This window comes from Rattus norvegicus, chromosome 7 (assembly GCF_036323735.1).
Source record: "Rattus norvegicus strain BN/NHsdMcwi chromosome 7, GRCr8, whole genome shotgun sequence".
Classification (NCBI taxonomy): Eukaryota; Metazoa; Chordata; class Mammalia; order Rodentia; family Muridae; genus Rattus; species Rattus norvegicus.
In genome coordinates, this window is record NC_086025.1 from 10,716,088 (window position 1) to 10,739,993 (window position 23,906).

Here is a 23,906-nt window from a genome sequence, read left to right on the forward strand (position 1 = left end):
GTGGCGCTTCTCCTCCAGCACCAAAGGCGACCTGGCGACCTGGCTCGACTCCTTAATGTGCCTGTGTTGAGATTGCAGAGGGCCCCGGCGCGGGCGCCCCGCCCCCTTCGCAGGCAGTGATCTAGTTTCTCTCGGCTTCGATCTAGCGGGCCTTGCCCCTCCTCCGCAACCCGCCCCGCCCAGCCCTCTTCTCTTTGTTTCCGGGCAGAGCTGTCCTGGATAGGGCGGGGGACAGAGCCAGAGTGGTGATGACAACCCCTTGGGGGTCTAAGTAAGGCATCCCCGAGGTCTCTTGAGCCTGGGCTGGAACTGGTGGGCAGGCCTGAGAGTTCTGATCCTTAGGTTCCAATAGGAACCCAAAGAACCGATGGGTGTCCTTTGCTTACAGCCCAGGAAACAGGCCAGGAGCCAGCAGAAGCGGCTTTAGACCTGTCCAAACGCAGCCCCACTCGCGGTGTCCTGGGCACTTGCTTCACTTCCTGGCCTCAGTTTCCCTTTAAGCCTCGGCCCTGCTCCAGGACTCAGTTTTCCCACTAACCAGTAAAGTAGGTTCGGGGTGGGGGGTTCTGAGTTTGAGATTCTCTTGTCCTGAACCCCAGCCTCTGCCCTGCCTCAGGCCCTATCTGGACCCCATTTAGAAGTAAAGTTGGGTAGGATATGAAAATGTCAAGGACCGGGACAGTCTCATCCTGCCTCAACCACCTAGACCTCAAATGCCCTATTGTGCCTTATCCTTACCCTAGCCCTCGGTTTCCTCATTGAGCTACTGCTGTATCCCTATTTAGTAAAGGAAACACAGTGGAACAGTGGTTTAGGGGAGGATTTAGGGGCCAGAGGATGCTGTCTCATCCTCTCTACAAAGCCAGGCCTCAGTTTCCCAATTTAGAAATAAAGAAGAGCAGGATGTTGCTGGAGCGGTGGTGAAGGGTGACCTTGAGGTTAGAGGATCACTCCTTGCACCTGCGACTCCAGGCCTCAGTTTCTCCATTTAGAAGGAAAGAAGGGAGGATAGGATGCTGCTGGAGCGAAGGCGGAGACTTGAAAGTTGGAGAATTGCGCCCCGCCCCGTGTCTGCGACCCCTGGCCTCAGTTTCCCCATCGGTCAGAGCTTGACTGGACAGCTCCTCGCGGAGCCCCGGCAGGCTTCGCCGGGTCGGGGGCGGCGCTGCCAGAGCAGGGTCGGGGTCCCAGGAGCGTAGCCCCCCGCGGCTGCGCGCTGCGCGGAGCGGTGACATCACTCGGCGGGGAGGAGCGCACGGCTCCCGGCCAGGCTCAGCCGGGGTTCCTCGGCGGCCGCGGCCATGACGCAGGGTCCCGGTGGCCGCGCGGCCCCCGAGCCCGAGGCGCCCACCACCTTCTGCGCGCTGCTACCGCGCATGCCGCAGTGGAAGTTCGCGGCGCCCGGTAGCTTCCTGGGCCGCGGTCCGGCGGCTGCGCGCGTGGCGGGGGCGGCAGAGGCGCAGCCCGAGCCTGGGGTCCCCGCGCTGGCCGCCGTGCTGGGTGCCTGCGAACCGCGCTGTGCCGCGCCCTGTCCGCTACCAGCTCTCGGCCGCTGCCGGGGCTCGGGGTCGCGGGGCGCGCGGGGAACTCCCGACGTCGCCGACGAGTGGGTGCGCAAGGGCGGCTTCATTCACAAGCCCGCGCACGGCTGGCTGCACCCCGATGCGAGGGTCCTGGGGCCCGGGGTCTCTTACATCGTTCGGGTGAGTGCGCCCAGCCTCCTTCCCGGCGCGGCGCGGTCGGGGACCGCCCCACCCCCAGTTTGGTCTCTCAGACCCCGAGAGCCAAGTGATCTCTCCACATCACCCAGGAACCCGGTATCCAGTGCGCGCGCTTCTCGGCCGCCCCCACTCGCAAGCGCTGGGGTCTGGGTTCCCACGGCGTCACGTGGGGAGGGGCGGGGAGAGGGCGCAGGTGGAGAGGGGACACACGCATGCGCAGGCTTGCCCCCCCCCCTTGCTGTTGGGTGGGACGGTCCATAAGGTGAGGACTAGGTAGCCGAGGGTCCCCTCACCCCGGAGAAAGCAACTTTGCAGCGATACAGTGGGGATCCAAGATTCCACACCAGAGCAGATGAAGAGAAGGGGCCGGCTGTGTTTATCTCCTTTATTTTGGCGGAGGTGGAAGGCGGTTGTGGGGTTTTGGATAGATGACTGCGATCTCCAACTGCGGGCCATCATTCTGCCTTATCAGCCTCCCCAAATATTGGAATGTTAGATGTGTGTCACCACTTCCAGACCTTTATTCTTTACTTTTGTTTTTAAAACAGGGTCTCATGTAGCTCAGGCTGGCCTGGAAGTCACTATGTAGCTGAGGATAACCTTGAATTCCTGAGCCAGGATGGCAGCCACGCACCGCCACACCCTGTCTATATGATGCTGGGGATGGAGCTCAGTCCTATTTATGCTAGGGGAGCTCAGTGACTGCTGAGAACCAGCCCCAAGCCTCTACCCAGGTTTTAATTGTGACCTTTGCAAGGGTTAAGGTGTGGGGGATGGTCGACCACATGCCCTCAAGCCACAGGGGACATTTTATCTTCTGAAAGCACCTACCCCTGTGTGTGTGCAGTGTAATCAGTCACTTGAAAGTAAGCTGCTGTGTGATGCTCACTTTAGGCACTCTCGTCTGGCTTCCTGCCCACCACTGTTTATGAGATGACAAGTGATCTCAGAATGCTCTTTGCTGGATGTCCTGGACCGGGATGTGGAGAGGGTGTATCTCTCCGTGTGCCCTTGTTTTCCCCACCAGGGTCCACCATGTTCCTTCTCCCTTCCCTGGGCTCCGTTGAGCCTCCAATATTCTTTGTCTTGGGGATCGACAGATAGGACCTTATTTTGAAGTGCATTTAGTGGAGCACACCTGTAGTCCCAGCAGTCAGGAGGCTGGAGCAGGAGGATCGCCACGAGTTCAGGCCAGCTTGGGCTACATAGCCAGACAAAGAAGGAAGGCATGGTGGTGCACACTTTTAGTCCCTGCACTTGGAAAGTCAAGGATGGAGGATCTGTATGAGTTTGAGGCCAACCTGATCTACATAGCAGGTTCTAGATCTGTTTATAAACAAGAAGAAAGACAAGAAGAAACAAAAAAGGAAAAACGTATAGCGACAATTTTGGGATTTTGGTTTTTTTAAAAACACAGAAATATAAGAATGTGCTGTTGTTTTAATGTTGGCTGTTGGGATGAGGGGCTGCTTCAGACTGTCCGCAGCAGCTGACTGTGATTTGCCTCGTGCTCTAGCAGAGGCGGGTTTTTGCCAGCTGAAGACAGTTTCTGCGATTGTGCAATGTTTGGAATTCTGGGAACTCTTCAGAGGCTGTGCCCTAAGAGGCTGGGTTGGCGGTTGTTCAGGGGGGTTGGTTACTGTGTTTGCGTAGTCATGCTCAAAGCAAACAAAAGCAAAGAGGTTAGATTCAGGGACATCTATCTCTCTCTATTTTCTATCTTTTTTTAAAAAATATTTTATTTATTATATAAGTACACTGTAGCTGTCTTCAGACACACCAGAAGAGGGCATCAGATCTCATTACAGATGGCTGTGAGCCACCACGTGGTTGCTGGGAATTGAACTCAGGACCTCTGGAAGAGCAGTCAGTGCTCCTAACCACTGAGCCATCTCTCCAGCCCATTTTCTATCTTTCTTTCTCTCCTATCTTGTTGTAGGGGATGAAGGGGGTCATAAAAGGTGGGAAAAGGAACCCACAGAGTAGCAAAGAGCATCTACAAGTAGGTTTGTTGTAGGTGCGATGAATTCAGGTGAGGTTGTACAGGAGTCTTGCAATGACTGAGACATAAAAGCCAAGACGCAAGTGGGGCCAGGAGTGTTGGCACACACCCTGTCATCCCAGTACTGGGAAGGTGGAGGCAGGGGGATTAAGAATTCAAGGTTATCCTTGGTTAGAGGTGAGTTTGAGGCTAGCCTGGGCTATGTGAGACCTTGTCACAAGACAACAGCTAAGAGAAGAGGTAGAGGCTGGAACAAAAGACAAGCTGCAAGCCAAGGGTCACTCTGAGAGCTCCCATATGCAGGAAGAAGGCGACCTTCTGTGGAGCCTCAGAGGGGAGAGTGCTATCTGCACAGAGCAGCCTCCAGAAGGGAGTGATAAGAGACTCCTGTAGTGTTCTGTCCGTCCTGTCTGTGGTACTTTGTTGCAGTATCCCTGATAACTGATAACCCCTGGGCACTGCTGCCTTGACACTGAATCCTCTGGGTGATTGCCCGGGTCATGTCTCTGGGCAATGTCTGCCCATTAGGTCTTCCTCTAGCTTCTGGGCCCATGCACATTCAGGATCTGGGTAGACGACACTCTGTAGACAATACATTCTGGGTCTGGCTTGTGTCCCCTTTCTCCTGTGTCCTAATGGTTTGGTGTTTCTGGGTTCTGGTGTCACACTGTACCCCATCGATGCTGCAGTTGGCTGTCACATACCCAATCCTTCCAGGTCCCCGTTCTGTCTGGTGGATGCATGGTGAGAATCCGGATACTGTCATTGTTGGGACTCTCCATGTTGAGGTGTAAGCAGTGTGGCGTTTGGAATTCCAGCCATTGTGGAATACTAACCTTGTGGAGGACACACAGGCTTCAGGCGCAGTGGGAGAAACAGACAATAAATATACAAGAAGACAGCCCATGGGAAGACCGCAGGTCCTGACGGGTCAGGGATGCTAAAATAGTGAGATATAAGTGGGCATTTGTATGGGGGTGAGAGGGCTCCCTCCAAATTCATGCCTGCCTGGTACTCCAGAATGCAGCCACACTGGGGCACCAGTGTCTGCAGTTGTAGTCAGTGGAGATGGGTGTGGATCAGGAAAGGAAATCTAATGGCTGCTGTCCTTAGAAATCCCATAGGAAGACCCGGGGAAGGAGGCTGTGATAGTTCAAGCCAAAGGACTAGAGGACTGTGGCCACTGGATGCCTGGGAGAGGCAGGAGGGTCTCTGTGAAGCCTCCAGAGGCCCCTCACTACCAGCAGACCTGGGTCCTGGTCTTTGGCCTCTAGAATGTGAATGGCAGTATTTCTGGTGTTCTAAGTCCTATCCTTGTAGGAATTATCATATTGTCCCTGGAGACCCACTCTTTGGCTGTCTGTGGCTAGCTCCTCTACTAGTGGCTTAATTTCCTGTGGGCCATGTTCACGGTACTTTCCCTGACCGACCAGGCAGCACAGGGCCTTGTGGCTCTGGAACCATACCGGACTAGGGTCCTTGCACATTTGGGTCCTGCTGCATGGCAGCTGACAGTGACTGTGATTGATGTGGTTGCTTGTTCTGTCCCCTCCTCCCCTCAGTGCGTGTGCTCAAGTGCATGCGTGTGTGCGTGTACATGTTCTCTCAACTGGCCAATAGCTCACCAATTGGTGAGACCAGCCAGCCAGCAAGTCCCAGGAATGCTTCTGTCTGTCCCTGATTATCAGTGTGTGCTACAGTGCCCCACTTTTTATGTGGGTGCTGGGGATCTGAACTCAGGTCCTCACGCTTGCATGGCAAGCACATTACTCACTGAGCCATCAGCTCCCGAGGCCCCCAGAGCACTGTTCTCATGTTGATCCCTGGGGGGCATCGTGGGGCTGCAGTTACAGCATCAGGCATTGTTTGTGTACCCAACCCCTCAGGTTGGAGAAGACCCCTTCCTTCCCTCGGCTTTACCATCGTGTTTGTCAGAGGTTCCACATCTGTCTCTGGCCATGCAAACTCCGATGAGCAGAGTGTGGCCTGAAGTCCCCACAACATGTCTCACTCTGATCACTGGGGGTATTGTCACTGACAGAGACAGGCCAGGAACGGGGGATATGGGAGCAACTGGGCTCTTTCAAAGCAGGGAACCTGGCTGATGCTCTCTGAGGTACCATATAGTGAGACATGGCGATCAGAGTCCACATTGCTCTCCATTCACCTGTTCCTCTTCTTTATTGATGGACAAGTTTTCCATCAGCCACCAGTCACCTACCTACCTACCCACTCACCTACTCACCCATCCACCCATCATCCATCATCTATCCCCCACCCACCCATCTATTCATCCACCCACCCATCCACCCACCCATCCATCCATCCACCCATCCACCCACCCATCCACCCATCCACTCATCCACTCATCCACCCATCCACCCACTTACCTACCCATCCATCCACCCATCCACCTGTCTGTCCGTCCATCCATCCACCCACCCATCCACCCACCCATCCACCCACCCATCCACCCACTTACCTACCCATCTATCCATCCACCCATCCACCTGTCCGTCCGTCCGTCCATCCACCCACCCATCCACCCATCCACCCACCCATCCACCTGTCTGTCCGTCCATCCACCCATCCATCCACCCACCCATCCACCCATCCACCCACCCATCCACCTGTCTGTCCGTCCACCCACCCATCCACCCACCCATCCACCCACCCATCCACCCATCCACCCATCCACCCACTTACCTACCCATCCATCCATCCATCCACCCATCCACCTGTCCGTCCGTACGTCCATCCACCCACCCATCCACCCATCCACCCACCCATCCACCTGTCTGTCCGTCCACCCACCCATCCACCCATCCATCCACCCACCCACCCACCCACTTACCTACCCATCCACCCACCCATCCCATAGGTGAGGCTCAACTCACTTCTGTCTGTAGCTCCCCTTACGTCTTCCGTTTAGAATGAATGAGCCCTGTAATATGGCGATAGCAGGGTTGGGTGGCCTTAGCTTACTAGCCTTCATTTGTCTCTTCTACTTGGTCTCTGTCCCGGCCATACTCAGACTCTCACTTCTGACATGGCTGCTGCTCCATCTGCTTGGCTCCTCCCTTACGGCTCCTTTCCCTTGGTCACTGCCCCACAGGTCTGTGATGTGAAGCACAGACTGTCCTTTCTGCTGGCTCTGACCTGGCGTGGCCTGAGTGCCTTGTACCCTTTGCATGGTGAGCAACCTGGCTTGGGACTTAGGTCCCTTCCTGGGCTCCTGACCTTGTACCCTGGACAGTCACCTCAGATAACTACCAGGGACGCATCCGAGGCCTGTGTGCTTCCGAGACCCTGTTCCCTCTGCTGATATCATGTCGGCAAAGTCATCACAGGGGTGATGTGTCACACGGGTGACATATTGTCACCCCTGACTGTTGGATCCACCCGTGGGTCTGCTGTGTGTGAGCATGCATCACGTGTTCCTTGGCGTTGAGTCACTTGGATGATCTCACGATGACTCCCTCTTCCCACATGTTATCCAGCAGCATTTGGAAATCATTTCATGTGAATTCATAAAAATAACTCGTCTCTTTACAATGGCTGGCCACATTCTCTGCATTCAGCCTCTCCGAGCAGGGGGCAGCTGTTGTTAATATTAACTTCCAGAGAGCGTCAGCAGATCTTAGCGTCCACGTGGCCCACACGAGGGTATCTACTTGGGCCGCAAAGCTGTTTGTTTGCTTTGAGTGAATTCAGCTGTCACAGGACGCTCCGCGTGACTGTGGAACTGATTCCTGCTGGGAGTGGGGGGATCCTGTACCACCAGCGTCAGGGCAGGGGTTGCAAGAGCTGAGCAGGGGTGGTGGGTGCTGTGCTGGAAGGGTGCAGAACAGAAGGGGCCTCAGCCAGGCTCCTCTTCCCACATGGCACAGGGCACGTGGGCCGAGGGTGAAAACGTAATATGCACCAATCTTCTTACTTTTAATTGAGAGCAGGTCTTGATGATACATGGCTGCAGTCCCAGTGCTTGGAGGTGGAGGCAGGAGAATCCAGAGTCATACCTCGTTATGTAGTGCACTTGAGGCCAGCCAGGGCTACAGGAGCTCCTGTCCCCCAAACAACCTATGTGAATAAATGACATAAAATTACAAATTAAGCTGTGTATGGTGGTGCATACATTGTCCTGTCACTCTGGAGAATGGGGAAGCTGCAGAATCTTCCAAGCTCAGGAGATTGGGGCTAGCCTCTACGACAAGCAGGATGCCAAAATAAATTAATGAAAGAAACATAGAGCAGCGACAGGCCGGGAGACGCCGTGATGGGTTGCTCTGAGCTCTTCCTGCTCCTGCAGAGGGACCTGCACCTGGTTCCCGGCTCCCACGGCTGCTTGGCTGCCAACTGCCTGTAATCCAGCTGCAGTGCCTGGTGCTCTGAAGTCTCGTGTGTGCACCTACGCATGATTCCTTTTCTAGCTGCATTCCTCCTTTCCTTCCTGAATGCTGGGATGACAGGTGTGCACCCCAATTCTGGCTTCCCTTCCAGCTTGGAAGTTAGGTGGTGGACATGCTAAAGGTTCCACTTTGGTCTTCTTCCTATGTTCCTCTGACTGTGTGTTCCTTTCCACAAAGATGTGTGTCTGGTCTACAAAGTTTATTTTTCTTTTGAGGCAGGGTCTCTGTACCCCAAGTTGGCCTCAGAACCCCGTAGTAGCTGAAGGTGACCTTTACTTTCTGATCCTCCTGTCTCTCCATCCACCCTGGTGTTCAGAAGACAGGTGTGTGCCACCACACCAGATTTATGAGATACAGCCCAGGGCCTAATACATGCTGGGTAAGAGCTCTCCTGACTGAACAGTGGTTTCTGCCCTGTGAGGTTTCTATGGAGGGCAGATGGTGGTGTTTGCATCTCTGCCAGCCAGATGGTCCCTGTCTGGATTGTTTGCCAACCACGTGGGTGCTGGTTGGACTCATTGAACATGCATGCCACCGTATAATGTCACAGCTTGGACACTGAAACTGAGCCTTGGGATTGGGCCTAATGCTAGGTGGGAGAGGGTACATCTGGGACATCAAGCGCCAAGGTCCCTGGGGCAGTGACTGTATCTGCCAGGGCAGGAGAAGAGTCCTGGGTGCCTAGAGAGGAACTAGTGTTCTGAGGGACAGCTTTGGGCTGGGCTCTGCCTGCTGATTGACCACCCCTCTCTCCCCAGTACATGGGCTGCATTGAGGTGCTCCGATCTATGCGCTCCCTGGATTTCAACACCCGGACACAGGTGACGAGGTGAGGCCTTGGGATGGGTCTGGGAACCCGGGTCTCATGTGGCCTGCCCATCATGAGGCCTCTTGAGGGTAGCATGGCAGGTTGGAGGTGACCTGCCAGGCACCTGAAGTCAGAGGGCTGACTGTGCTCAACATGGGCCATACCTCAGGCCTGTTTCTCAGCTCTGTCCCTGAGTGTTGTTCTTGGCTGTGATGGACACTCCCCAGACTCGGTTTCCCTTCAGCCTGCCCTCCAGTGGGGTGTGATTTCAGGAGGGTGAGAGGAAGGGTTTCGTTTACTCCATGAATTTATAATCCAGGACACAAAGCCAGGTGTGTTGGCTTACACCTAGAGTCCCAGCATTTGGGAGCCACGGGCAGGAGGTTAGCCATGACCATGCTAGCCTAGGCTATAGACTGTCCCAAGAAACAAGCAAAAACAGTAGACTTATTGTTCCAACATTCCACCCCTGCAATTCTTTGCTTTAACACATCTCTGTATAGTATTTTATAACCACCTAATCTGAACATTGGATCTAGAACATTCCAACACCCTAAAAGGAAGCCCTATTCTCATGAGCAGTTATCCACTCTCCAATCTACCTAGCAGCTACAAATCCACTTCCTGTCTCTGGGCATTTCTTAGCATGGAGTCCCACTCTGTGGCCTTGTGTCTCTGCCTTAGCCACTCTTTGTGCCTCTGTGATAAAACCTAGAGGATTTATTCAGTTCATTCCATGCATTATAGGAAGGCAGAAGCTCAAGGAATCTGCTCATAATAATAAGTTTGTAATAAATAATAAATTAAATCTGCTCGAGTGATCACATTCATAATAATGAACAAAGAGAGATGGATTAGTGTAAACATGTTTATGCTGTTTGCTTTGTCTACTCTTTGTTTTTTTTTTTGCTTTGTCTACTCTTACACAGCCTGGGTTCCCCTGCCTAGGGGATGGTACCACCCACAGTGGACAGCCCTCTCTCTCTCAACACATCAAGACAATCCCGCACAGATATTCTCTGAGGTTCACCCCTGAGGTGATTCTACATTTTGTCATATTGATAATTAACACTAACCACAATGTCTCGCTGATCACTGTCTTTAGAGTACATTCATGTTGTACATATCAGATCCTTGTTGCTATTCAGGGCTGAGTAATACCCCAGTGAGTGGATGGATCATACTGTATGTCCAGTCATCCATGCTGGACGCTAGGTACACAGGACTCTTCACTTCCCATCAGCCCTGTGTCCTATCTCTGCTGACAACCAGGTTTATAATAATTTGTCACTCTGGGGGTTGGGGATTTAGCTCAGTGGTAGAGCGTTTGCCTAGCAAGCGCAAGGCCCTGGGTTCGGTCCCCAGCTCCGAAAAAAAGAAAAGAAAAAAAAATAATTTGTCACCCTGCCCTAAATTGGCCTCTAACTTGCTGTGTATCTCAGGCTAGCTTTGAATTCATGATCTTCTTGCCTCTGCCTCATAAGCAAAGGGATAATCTCATCTGGCTTCCCATTGCTCATTTCTCAGCGTCAGCCCTGCCGTTTCTAAGTAGGGTCTCCTTCTCCCCCAGGGAAGCCATCAATCGGCTCCACGAGGCTGTGCCAGGTGTCCGAGGCTCCTGGAAGAAGAAGGTAGGCGTGGGCTGTGGTCCTAGAGAGCTGGTGTGTGTCATGGGAGGCCGAGGGGAACACCGTGGCTACCCAGAGCCCCTCTGGTCTCAGGCATCTGATGCAGGTGGCTCACTGTACCTTCCCAGGCCCCCAACAAGGCGCTGGCCTCCATCTTGGGGAAAAGCAACCTGCGCTTCGCCGGCATGAGCATCTCAGTCAACATCTCTGTGGACGGCCTTAACTTGTCAGTTCCCGCTACCCGTCAGGTGGGAGCCGCCGCCCTCCACCCTGCACACCACCCTGCCGCAGTTCTGGTACCCTCACCCATAACCCACCTTTGCCCAGTCCGCAACCCTGCCATCTACCCTGCCCACATCCTTATCATGGTTCCACCCACGGCCCCACCCACAGCCCCTCCCACAGCCCCGCCCTCCCCGCCCTCCCCCCCCCCCCCGCTGCAATCCTTTAAGCCCAAAAGGCAGCAATAGCCTTTTCAGCCCTATACTTAAAGATGGGGTTTCTCTGTGTAGCCCTGGCTGTCTTGAAACTCACTCTGTAGACCAGGCTGCCCTCGAATTCAAGAGATCTACCTGCTTCTGCCTCTAGAGTGCTGGGACTGAAGGTGTACATCACCACCACCCAGCTTCAGTCTTAGACTTATGTCCCTATATGTATGTCCTTCCACAGCCCCACCCTCAGTCCCCACCAACCTCAAAGCCCTCAGCCACACCCACTCAGCAGGTCTCGCCTATCATCTCTGGAGAACCCTTACAATGCCCAGAAATATCTGATGCCTACTGGGGTGGACCCAGGGTGTGGAGTCGCCATGGGTACAGAGTCCCCAGTAGCTGGGATCTGAGTGGTCTGCTTGCCTTTATCTAAGGCAGTGCCACTGATAGGGCGGATCTGTCTGGAGTGGTCTGGACGTTTACCTGGGCTGGAGTGGGTTGCAACCAGGGACCTGGCATTCCCATCAGAAGGACGTGAAGGTGGGCTCCCCCTGCAGGTGGGGAGGAGAAGGATGCTGGGCTGGTCCCCAGGAGAGGCAAGCACCTCTGGGAAAAGACAACATGAGCCTGGGAGAGGACTTGTCTGTCCCTAGAGTAGAGACACTGGCGTTGTAGTCTCTGCCAGGCACTGGGGGGGCAGTGCCAGGGCCAGATGAGCAGTTGTCATATCAAGAGGGGCCATGGCCAGGTCTCATGGGGAAGTGATCGCTGTAAAGACAGAGGTGAGAGGCAGAGTGGGCAGCCCCTGCCGAGGGGCTTACTGTGGGGGATACACAGCTTAGATGACTGTAGGAAGACTTTAACCCCAACGATAGCCAGTATCCCAATTCTATCCACCATCCCCATTCTGGTTACCTGAACTCCGACCTCCACCTCAACCCTACTTGTTTGTGTGGAGAGACAGTCTCACCATGTAGCCTTGCCTGTCCTGTGACTCGGAGACCTGCTTGCCTGTGCTGAGATGAAGGCCACCATGCTTGGCTTGAACTTGGCTTCCAGTACTGACCTCAGCCCTTCACCTGGGTCAGGCCTGCGTCTCTCATTTGTGGGCACACATTCTCACTTTGCCCTGGTTGATCTGGAATTCAAGGAAGTCTGAGCTGGAACTGTATCAGCTGTAAGGGGCAGCCTGAAGGGGCCCCAGACACAGTCCTGCGGGGAGGGGTCCTTTAATTCACGTGTCTCCGATGCTCTGCAGTGCCCGTGTAGGAGGCGTCTCGCACCAGACATGAGACAAGACTGGCCTTACATGGCCTCTGGCTGATGCCAAAGAAACACGCTTGTGGCTGGGGCTTAGTTGATAGTGTTGGGTGTGGTGCCCTGGGCATAGGGGGTCTTTTTTGAGCAGCTCAGCTGGAAGTGAATCTCGCCCTGTAGCAGCTCCAGAATCCAGTTGTCTTGTGAGTCAGGAGAGCTGGAAGTTTGGGGGGCTCTGCCCCACCAAAGAGTGGGAGTCCACCGCATGGAAGGGTCTCCCAAACCTGCTGCTGCTGCTGTTAGTGGAGAAGGGAGACCACTCTTGACACCAGCCCAGGGACAGGGTGAACAGCGGCAGTGGGGAGGGGACCAGAGCCTGAAGCAGAGGCCTCCGTCCGATGCCCAAGCTTCCCAGCTGGTGGGAAGGACATTGCTGTCGGGCTCACCATGAGCCAGGGTCCGGCTGAAGGCTCAGCTGGGAAGATGTGCTCACTAAGACCACAGGTTCAGGGGTTGGGGATTTAGCTCAGCGGTAGAGCGCTTGCCTAAGAAGTGCAAGACCCTGGGTTTCTCCAGCTCCGAAAAAAAGAACCAAAAAAAAAAAAAAAAAAAAAAAAAAGACCACAGGTTCAGCTTCCTGAGTTTTGTTATTTTGAATCTTAGGAACCTCTCTCCACTCCTCCTCCTTCTCCACTTTCTTCCCCCAACTCCTCCCTCCTACCCCTCCACTCCTCCCTCCTCCCCACACCCCCCTCCCCACTCTGCCCTCCTCCCCACACCTCCTTTCCCCTCCCCACTCTGCCCTCCTCCCCACACCTCCTTTCCCCTCCCCACTCTGCCCTCCTCCCCACACCTCCTCTCTCCTCCCTCCAGGAGGGAGTGTTTCAATTCCGAGGAAATAAAATCCCTATACAACTTTAGGAACCTGAGTGACAGGCCACAAATGGGGTGGGGCCATGTAAATAAACACCAGTGAACACACACTTGTTCTATATCAGGAAACCTGAGCCTGGGATAGGCTGTTTGGAGTGTTTGTGTTTATATGTGTAAAGGTGTTTCCATGTCTACACTTAGGTGTGTACTCAACCATGTGACCCCCAGACCTATGCTTCCTGTTCTCTCTTTAGTCCCTGTCCAGTCCTCATGGGGGCTTGATGTGGAGGTGGGACTCTCAGGCCTTAGCTGCGTTAGACAGACAGTAGTCAGAGAGGACACACCTCCCTCCCCACCTCTCCTGTGACTGGGGCTCACCCGCCAGGGCTATCAGTGACCATGCCTGCCTCCTGTCCTCACAGATCATCGCCAACCATCACATGCAGTCTATTTCCTTCGCCTCCGGTGGCGACACGGTAAGATGGGGTGGGCGGACCTCTGTGCCCCGTACCCCTGTAGCCTTCCCAGGCCCCGCCTGCTGGGTCCTCTGCGCCTCTAGGGAGCTGAACCCTGTTAACTCCCCCTACCCATCTCTCTAGGACATGACCGATTACGTGGCCTATGTGGCCAAGGACCCCATCAACCAGAGAGGTGAGCTTGGATTGTGGAGGGCGCTCAGGGCCCTGGGCCCGGAGCAGGGCTGTGCTGAAGGGTCACAGGCGTGCCGACGCTGTGACCTTCCCAGCCTGCCACATCTTGGAATGCTGTGAGGGTCTCGCCCAGAGTGTCATCAGCACCGTGGGGCAAGCCTTTGAGCTGCGCTTCAAGCAATACCTGCACAGTCCGCCCAAGGCTGTCGTGCCCCCTGAAAGGTAAAGGGGCCCTGGGTTTCCTGGGCCAGGCTGCTAGCTGCATCCTCCAAAGACAGGCTGGGTCTGCCCTCTGTTACCCAGCCCCTTGTGTGCCTCAGTTCCATTTCTTCATTTAGACCAAGGGCTCTGTGCTCTTCAGGGATGAGCCTCGTGATAGCAGCTGAGAATGGGGTGTCTTACATCTGGGGTGCCACCTTCATTTTTTCCGACATTGGATCTAGTACAAACAGCTGATGGTGGTTGTGCCAATATTCTGGACACACCTCCGGCCCCGTAGATCAGGGTTACTGTCACCAGGGTTACCTGGGGGAAGGCCTGGCTGATAGGTGGAGGTGGGGGGTTGGGAAGGGAGGGCCCAGCACTCTCACGTAGATGCCTCACTCTGTACCCTCAGGCTGACCGGGCTGGAGGAGTCGGCCTGGGGTGATGGTGAGGTTACTGCAGACCACGATTACTACAACAGCATTCCAGGAAAGGAGCCACCCCTGGGCGGGCTGGTGGACTCCAGACTGGCTGTCACACAGCCCTGTGCGCTGACAACACTTGGGGGCCTTGGACAGGTCAGCCTCCTGTGGGGCCAGAGGGGACGTGGAGCTGTCATTGGGGTGGGTGGGAAGTAGGCCTGGGACATAGCAGGGTCACCACACCTCTCTTGCAGGGATTGTCACCTGCCTGGAGAGATGTCCGTGGCTTGCCTTGGGACATGGGCCCCTCTGGAGCAGGTAGGTTGTTCTAGCCTCACAGAGTCTGCCTCCTGGCCCCTCTACCCCATGCCCCATTCACAGTGAACCTCCCTGCATGTAACTGTGCCCTGAAGGCTGTACGTTCTACCCTGTCCCCAGTGAAGCTCTCTGTGTGTGACTGTCCTGAAGGCCGTGTGCTCTACACTGTCCCCAGTGAAGCTGTGTGTGACTGTGCCCTGTAGGCCCTGTGCTCCCTGCTCTACCTCCCCTTTCTCTCTTCATTGCCTCAGGTGATGACGTCACTGCAGTTGGGGATACATTGAGCTTCCCATATTTTTAAACTCCAGGAGGCATTGCTGTCCTGCTAGACTTTGTCTGCTACTGTCCCCTGACCAGTGGCTCATTATTCTGGGGCTTTCCAGAAGTCTCTGTGCACACTCGGGCACCTTGCTTATGAATTACTGCTGAGTCTGTCCAGATGGGAGTGCACACACAGTTGGCACACTTGAATTTTTGTCCAGCTCACCGTCCTTTGTGGAGTCTTCCCACATCTGCATACTGTAGACCTGGCATCGTTTCATGACTGTTGCCAGGCAACGGGACCTCTCTGGTGTGAGGACTGTACACTTGCTCCCTGTGTACAGAACGGGGATCCCTTGGTGCCTTACTAGCCTTCCGTCCCAGGGCTGTAGCTTTGGCTGGGTCCTCCCTCAGCACCCACCGGTCAGTGTTCTCCATACAGATCTCAGGGTTTCTCAGACTCTCTCACTTTCAGTCAGATTTTTATTTTTTGAGATATGGTCTCATATAGCCCAGGCTGGATTTATTATGTAGGTGAGGATGACACTGAACCCTTGGTCCTCCTGCCTCTACCGCTGTGTTTTGAGCATCACCACACACAAATGGCTGTTTTTTTCTAAAACATAAACAAACAAAAAAACCCCTTTGAGGTAGGGTCTCATTCTGCAAACCAGCTAGCCTTGAGCATGGGACATTCTGCCAGTTCCTGGGTTTGCATTTCGCTGCCATCATTTTATGATTAAACTCCTTCTTTCCCAGTTTTACAGGGGGCTATGTGACACATCTGGGTCCTTGGAGGTCAGAGCCGTGGCGTCCTCAGTGTTTCAGAAAGGCACGTGGTGAGGCAGGGCTTGGTCACAGTTAGTAGCACCTTCCAGTCCTCACTTCTTGCCCGGGGTTCCGACAAGTACCCGGAATATCCTTGGGCTCTGAAAAATCCGCTCAGCTGAGCTTAGGTGGGAGAAATGGAAGTCAGTTGTTCATTCGGTTGATGTAACCCCCAGCGACCCCGAGGGTGAGGCTGAGGGGACAGGATATCCGGCTACCCCTGGGTGGGTGAAGATGTGTGGGACTAGGCAGGGTGTGAACTGGAGACTGAGAGCTTTCAGAGTAAAGTACAAGGAAAAATAAAACACAAAGATGTGAGTTTGACTGCTGTCACTGAGCTAAAGGCTGAGCATAGTGGTCCATGTTCGAAGTCCTAATACTGGGGAGACCGAAGGGTCTCTGGGGTTCAATGGCCAGCCATTCTAGCGTAATCAGTTTCGGGTTCAGCAAGAGGCCTTGTCTTAAAAAGATGAAGAGTTGGGGTTGGGGATTTAGCTCAGTGGTAGAGCGCTTGCCTAGCAAGCGCAAGGCCCTGGGTTTGGTCCCCAGCTCCGAAAAAAAGAAAAAAAAAAGATGAAGAGTTATTGAGGAAGACACCCCGTGTTGACCTTCAGCTTCTCCTTGTGTGTACACAGATACATGCATGGATGTAAGCATGCACACGCACATGGAAAGAGGAGGAGGCCTCTGATTTTAAAATAGGAGTAACAGTGGTAACAGCCTAGCCACGAGGCAGGCCACACGGTGGCCTCAGCCACAACTGTTAATATTTAAACAGAGGGTCAATGTTAGGATCCAGCTCTTTGGAGCCCGGAGCTCCAGCCCTCTCCCCCTTGGCCAGAGAGCTGCCCTCTTGTGGTACATCTGGGCTCTGGCTCAAGCTTGCATATGTGACCAGCCTCTGTCCCCAGCTGGAGCACGGTGTGGCTCTTGAATCCAACAGGAAGCCTCGGCTTGGTGCCTGTGGAGTGACACAGGGGACTTGCCTGCTCACTCCTGCCTCCCTCTGGGTCATTTGACTCATTGTCCTTGCTTCCCCTGCCCCCAAGTCCTCTGGGTTTCTGCCTGACCCACCACCATTTGTCCTCTCTAGTCCCACCTGGGGATGGCTACGTGCAGGCAGATGCCCGAGGGCCACATGACTACGAGGAACACCTGTATGTCAACACCCAGGGCCTGGACGCTTTGGAGCTTGAGGACACCTCCGAGACACCTCTGCAGCCTGAGGACAGCCCCAAGAAGGACCTGTTTGACATGCGTGCGTGACCCGTCCCCATCTGACCTGGGATTGCATGGGGGAAGGTCGAGGGGCTCAGGCTGTGAACCTCAGTTAACTGGGGAAGACTTCCTGCCTAAGCTAGTCAGTGGGCAGCCTGGCTTCTGCCCATGGTCTCAGGAGAGCCTCTGTGAACTCCTGTCAGTGGGGCCTGTCAGTTCCCATCTAGTTGGCCAGGAGATCCCAGCTTGTTTTTATCTGCCCTCAGGGTCTCAGGTGGCTGTGGGAGAGCTGGTCTTCCTTTTTCCTCCAGGAGCCCCCACCTGGAGGGTAGCCCACTCACTAGAGAACCCCATCCTGATGGAGGAGAACTGGTGTGTTCTCAGTCTAGTCGCCCAGGCTAATCTGTCCTTCCAGAAGGGTCTGCAACACTCCTCATAGTTGTATGTCAGCTCTACTCCCTTTCCTGGCCACTGTGTGGTGCTGACTCTCCCAGGGCCTCCCAGATGGCTAGAAATTTCTTCCGCCAGATCTTCCCAGAGTCGATCCCTTGTTACATCATTTCTTTGGTGTATGTGTGTGAGAATGTGGGGGCTAGAAGACAGCCTTGGCTATTGTTGCTCAGTGCCAGTTCTCCTTGTCGATTTGAGCCAGGGTCTTTCAGTGGCTTGGGACTACTAACTAGTCTGGGCTGGCTGCTGTTTGAGGCTAGGGATCTTCCTGTCCCCATTGCCTCGGTGTGTGAGTTACTGGAACACGCCATTGTGCCAGCTTTTTACATGCATGGTGGGAATCAAACTTGGGTCCTCTGGCTTGCACCATAGACTCGTAATTCTTAGCATTACAACTGTGGTGTAACCTACTGAGTGCCTGCTGTGTACTGTGGCAGTGGTTGCAGAGTGTGAGAGAGTGTTTCTCACAGTGGGAAAGCAGGTTGGGCCCGAGTGACAGCCATTTGCCTGACTTCCACAGGGAGGTGGGTTCCCACTTAGCTCTTAGCAGGGGAGACGGCAGGGTTGTGGTGGGGCTCCTGTGTCAGGCACTTGGGGGCCGATTTGTGTCACTTTCTGTCTCCTCCCTGTCCCTTGAGGGTCCTGAGGCTATAGTGACAGCTCCACAGAGGTCTGGATGTGAGGCAACCTTCCCTTACCAACAGTCAGCCAATGGCATAGATGTGGTCTGCAGTGAGGCATACATGGGGTAGGGGCCAGTGCAAAGGGGGGAGTCTGGGTCAATAGTGGGAGGAAGGGAATACTGGTGTGCCTCAGCTTCTGTGAAAGCTGTGAAAACAGCTTTGACAGTGAGCGGAACCAGTACACTTTGCTGATAAGCACTTGGCTGGGGTTGCAGAGGCTGTGCCCAATACCAGGATGGGTCTAGAAATTCTCAGGGCCCGGCTTGTGCTGAACACCTGTATTCCAGCTAAATGAGAGAATGAGGGAGGAAGACAGAATTTAAGGCTAGCTTTGGCAAGTTTGTGAAAGCTTGTCAAAAAGTAAAACAAGGACTGGGGGCGTGGTCAGAGGTGGAGCCCCTGCCTAGAATCCCCCAGTGAGGGGCTGGGGGCATGGTCAGGGGTGCAGCTTCTACCTAGAATCCCCCAGTGAGGGGCTGGGGACATGGCTCTGGAGTGTGCTTACCTGACAAGCCTGATGGCCTAGGTTCTATCCCAGCAATAGAAAAAAAAATGACCCACAGGACCCTTTGAAGATGCCCTGAAGTTGCACGAGTGCTCCGTGGCAGCAGGCATTACTGCAGCCTCACTCCCTCTGGAGGATCAGTGGCCCAGCCCCCCTACCCGCAGGGCCCCCATTGCACCCACAGAGGAGCAACTGAGGCAGGAGCCCTGGTACCATGGACGAATGAGCCGTCGGGCTGCAGAGAAGCTGCTTCGTGCCGATGGGGACTTCCTTGTGAGAGACAGCATCACCAACCCGGGGCAGTATGTCCTCACAGGCATGCACGCGGGGCAGCCCAAGCACCTGCTGCTGGTGGACCCCGAGGGTGTGGTAAGCGGGCACTTTGCTCTTCAGGGTTGGGGCCATGTTTTTACATAATGGATCCTTTTGTATGGAAGAGGTGGTTCCTTGTCAAAACATTTTCCAGTTTAAAAAAATGTTTTAACCAAGGGTGGTGACTCACACTAGTTATCCTAACACTTAGAAAGCTGAGGCAGGAGGATTGCTAGAAGTTCGAGGATAGCCTGGAACCCCAGGGTGAGAACATTGTCTAAAAACAATAATGAAGGGGTTGGGGATTTAGCTCAGTGGTAGAGCGCTTGCCTAGCAAGCGCAAGGCCCTGGGTTCGGTCCCCAGCTCCAAAAAAAAAAAAAAAAAAAAAAACCAAAAAAAAACCAATAACGAAAACTTCTAAAGGAATTTCCGCTTTGTAAAGCGTTTTGGGGTTCGCAGAAATACTTCCACCCCTCCAGCCTCTCAGAGCTCCCACCTAAGGTGCTTGTTCCTGACAACACAGTATGCCAGTTGGGGTGTATTTATCTGGGTCTCTAAGTAAGTTATTAAGTCGGGGCCTTTCCAGAATCAATCACCACTATCCCCTTAGTCAAATTCTGTGTATGTAGGGAGCCCTGTCTGGCATGAAACTTGCTCTGTAGACCATCAGCCTGGCTTCGAACTCAGATCTCCTGCTGCCTCTGCGCTCCAAGTGCTGGGACTAAAGGTGTGTGCTACCACAGCTGGCTCTGTTCTTTTCTAATGTATTCTTCTTGCTATTATCTTAAGTGCATGGGGTGTGTACCATCTGTGTGCAGTACCCTCTGAGGCCAGAAGAGGATCCCAGAGGACTGGAGTTACAGATGGTTATGAACCTTCCCCGTGGGTGCTGGGAATCGAACCCCTGACCTCTGCAAGAGCAGCGAGTGCTCTTAAAGGCAGAGCCACCTCTCTAGCCCTCATCTACTTATTTTTTAAACCGCCTACTGCCTGAACTCGGGTTTCTTCCTCCATGTTCCTCTGGCACAGGTGTTCCTCATGGGAGTTGGGGGGTTTAAACTCAGGTCCCCATGCTTGTACAACAGGCCCTTTCCTGAGTCAGCCCCCCCCCCCCCCACGGAGCCCTGCGATCGTTGGGACCCGAGTATATTGGGCCTGTGGTTCTGGAGTCTTGGGGTTGGTTCTGGGGCGGAGTCACCTCCTCTGACCAGCAGGTCTGAGCTGGTGGGGGCGTGGCCTGTGGGATGCGTGGGATGTGTTCTGGGTCGGGGGCTGAAGTCTCTGTCTACAGGTACGGACAAAAGATGTGCTGTTTGAGAGCATCAGCCACCTCATAGACTATCACCTGAAGAACGGGTTGCCCATCGTGGCTGCCGAGAGTGAACTGCATCTGCGGGGAGTGGTCTCTCGGGAGCCATGAGCCAGGTGAGTAGTAGCCAGCAGCAACGTTTGCCATCCACAGGGCTCCTGTGTTTAAAGACTGATCCACAGTCATGAAATCCACCCATTCTGTGCATCGTTGTGTTGGGCGGCCATCACAACAGCTAATTGCAGAACATTTTATCATCCAAAAAGCAAGCCTCGCCTCTAGAAGCCGCTACCCCAACCTTCAAGATTTTTTGATTGATGTTGTCTGAATCCGGCCGGCCCCACTGTGTTCTGTTCTGTGGAGAGTGGCTTTGGTTTAGCCTTGGGCTTCCTGTTGGTGTTGAGGGGACAGAGGGTTGACTGAGAAGGGGAAGTAGAACTGGTGTCCTCAGGGTATCTGGGCAGAGCAGGAGGAGGGAGACTGCTGTGGTAGGAGAGGGCAGGAGGCAGCAGCTGGATGTGGGGGCTGGATTGGAGGGAAGTAGGGGGGTGCTATGGAATTTTCCCGGAGCTGCTGGCCAGGTCAAGTTGTTCTTCATCCCCATGACAACGCCTCCTTCCTATCCCCTTCTGGATTGATTCCTTCTGCTTGGGGGCCAGGGCTGCAGGCAGAACTGTTCTGTTTACATGGCGGATGTGGCCCCGTGAACCTCTCAGATGCCTCTCTGCACAGTGCTGGGCCCAGTGCATGTCACCCAGGCAAAGGTTCTATTCTAGCCTCAAAGGTGTTTGTGAACCTAGAAGTGACCCTTGGGGACGCTATGGTATTAATGCTCATCTCTTAGATCACAGGGTTCTGAGACAGGCACCGGGGCTAGTATCTTTGCCTGCACAGAGAGGTTAAGATTACGATGTTGTCCTGGGACACACAGCAGCAGCTTAGCCCCAGGCCAGTGGTAGCTGAGTGCCCATGACTGCTGAGACCCTTTCTGTTCAGTGGACACTGATATGGCTGTTGTCATGGTCACCCTGACTTCACCTCTTTCTGCCCACAGGTGACAGTCGTCAGCCCTTGCTGTGGCCCCGAGGGCTCAGCCTTTCTCTCAGACCCTGAAGCCACGAGAACCAGAATGGTTACCACCTCTCCTTCCGCATGAGCCTCAGGAAGCCGCCTATTTCCAGCTGCACTTGCTCAGCTGGCTGGGCCAGTGAGACAGAGTCAGGGTTCAAGCCCCTCGTCCCACCTGAGCCCCAACCCTGAACTTGGGTGAGGCCATATAAACCAAAGACAGACCGAGTCGCCTTTAACAAAGACATCCAAATGCAGGTCCCATGCCTCTGGTGCCCGGCGCGGGTAGAGACATCGGGCTGTGTCCACAGAGTGACGTGGACGGCTCTGTGTGGGCAGGAGTAACATCCTGCCTTAGCAGGGCTCTGAGGACCTAGATGCACTGTTGCTTTTGGGGGTGATTAAGGTGCTTTTGAGTCTCAGATGCCTGCTAGGGGAGTAGCCTGGGGCTCGCCTGGCGTGTAGGGCATCCAGGTGAGTAGGAGGCGGAGGATCCTCAGTGAGGTCTGGTGTCCAGTCAGCACCTCGCAGCTGTCGCCTGCCTGGACCTTCAACTGTCATTAGACACAGGGTTGAGCGTGAGCCCGCTGTGCCTGCTAGGGACTCCCAGGTGGACAGCTGAGGCTGGGGAAAGCCGTGTGGAGACCCTGGGCTGCAGCACAGTGGGCTAGATGGGTCTGTGGGGGGTCTGATCTCCCCCAGCACCCCAGCCCCTGTATCCCAACAGTGAACAAGGCTCTGGTTTTACTCCAAGATAAATGGGCCTCTCTCTTTGTTTGGTGTTTCCCCAGCCCCTTCTTGGAAATACTGTGGCTTACCTCCTAGGGGCCCCACCTAGGGATTCCTGAACACGGGCCCCTGGGGAGGGCTGGGCTCCTCTGTGTGGTTCTAGAGAAACATGTCAGGGATGGCATGGGAGCAAAAGCTTCCAGCTGCTCCAAACATGAGACACCATTAAAGTCAGAGTTACAGGTCACTTTGATGCCCTCTTCTTCCGAACACAGAAAGGCCCAGAGTCCCATCCCCATGATCCCCACGGCCCACCCTTCCATCCCCCGTGGAAACTTACACGGTTTCTTTGGAAAGTCAGTTGTGTCAGGTGGTGTTTTAGCGGGACAGACGCATAAAGGAGTGTTTTCCTGAAGCAGACACAGGTCAAAGGATGTTTTCCTTAGCATAGACGTGTGAAGAAATGTTTCGACGAAGCTGACACAGATTAAAAAAAGTGTTTTTGTTAGAGCAAACATGTAAAAGGATGTATGATGTTAAAAAGGACCCAACAGACGGTGGACAATGTTAGATGATATTGTCGTTATTCGATGGTCACTGCTTGTCGTGACTTTATAAAACACACACACTAAAAATCTTCTGGTGGTGATCTGGCCGCTTTCGCAGACCCAGTGCCATTGGCAGAGTGGTGTCAGCTGATTCAAACTCATGGAGGACACGTGATGCTTGGGGAGAGTATAAATAGGACCCAATGGACGGTGACAGGCTTACGTAGCCAGCTTTGTAATCCATCCCAGGGATCCAGTCTTAAGTCTTTGCTGATCTTAACTTCATTGAGAGGCACAGCAGAAGACTTTCTGTGGGGTCCCTGCTGGTCCTGTCACTCTGGCTGACTCGTGCTGATATGTCTGAGGCCTGATTGTTAGGTCACACCACCGCTGCTGATTCCTGTTTGCTATCCTGGCACTGCTGAACTGGACTGCTGGTGCATATCCTGACAACACAGATGGGAGTTGCTCTAAAGAACTCTTTCTAAACATGTCTCCTTCCCCGGTACCCTAATAACATTTCTTTTCCACTTCTTCTGGTGGTTAGTGGGCAAGAAGAGAGGTTAAAACATTTAGAAACACTTATTAAAAGTAGGTTTTAAAGGGGCTGGAGGGATGGCTCAGCGGTGAAGAGCACTGACTGCTCTTCCAGAGGTCCTGAGTTCAAACCCCAGCAACCACATGGTGGCTCACAACCATCTGTAATGGGATCTGACAGTCCTTCTGGTGTGTCTGAAGACAGCCACAGTGTATTCATATACATTAAATAAATAAATCAATCTTTAAGAAAGTTTTTTTTAAATCAGTCTACCCTACCCATCCACCTCTTAATTTACCCATCCACACTTGTCTTTCTACCCAGCCACTCATATGTCCACCCATCCACCCATCCACCCATCTACCCATCCACCCACCCATCCACCCATCCACCCATCCATTTATCTACCCACTCCACCTTCAGCCCACCCTCCTCATCTACCCATGTACCAGCTCATCCACTCATCCCACCATGATGCTTTGAGCACCTCTCATCCACTAGAACTTCTGGTGACAGCAGGGATATAGGTGACCGGCAAGTCACCACTGTGTATTTTCCAGATGAATAACATCTGGGAAAGGAGTTCTGGAGCTCAGGGATCCCAGGGAACCTGGAGGGCTTTATTGAGGGGCCATTGGTGATCCCCGGGAGGAGGAGGGTACTGGGCAAAGTGAGTGCATGCACAGACACCCAGGCGTGTGAACCCGGCTTGCCTAGGGACTGAAGGACACAG

General features: G+C 54.0%; 1 protein-coding gene across 1 annotated transcript; it reads left to right on the plus strand.

Moving 5' to 3' along the window:
* Positions 1-1,232: 1,232 nt before the first annotated feature.
* On the plus strand, positions 1,233-23,452 carry Shc2 (SHC adaptor protein 2). Its single transcript, NM_001108065.1, has 13 exons — positions 1,233-1,703; positions 8,891-8,961; positions 10,511-10,571; positions 10,697-10,816; positions 13,552-13,605; positions 13,729-13,780; positions 13,875-14,001; positions 14,396-14,561; positions 14,660-14,723; positions 16,906-17,070; positions 18,727-19,037; positions 20,273-20,406; positions 21,345-23,452. The coding sequence occupies exons 1-12, from the start codon at positions 1,302-1,304 to the stop codon at positions 20,399-20,401; spliced, it is 1,722 nt and encodes a 573-aa protein (NP_001101535.1). The 5' UTR covers positions 1,233-1,301; the 3' UTR covers positions 20,402-20,406; positions 21,345-23,452.
* Positions 23,453-23,906: the final 454 nt, after the last annotated feature.

Excerpts from the sequence above, each read along its gene's own strand:
- Shc2 (NM_001108065.1), top strand. The coding sequence starts at position 1,302 with ATGACGCAGGGTCCCGGTGGCCGCGCGGCCCCCGAGCCCGAGGCGCCC. Across the intron at positions 13,606-13,728 it reads TCGCCTCCGGTGGCGACACG|GACATGACCGATTACGTGGC; the intron begins GTAAGATGGGGT and ends CCATCTCTCTAG. Across the intron at positions 14,562-14,659 it reads CACTTGGGGGCCTTGGACAG|GGATTGTCACCTGCCTGGAG; the intron begins GTCAGCCTCCTG and ends CCTCTCTTGCAG.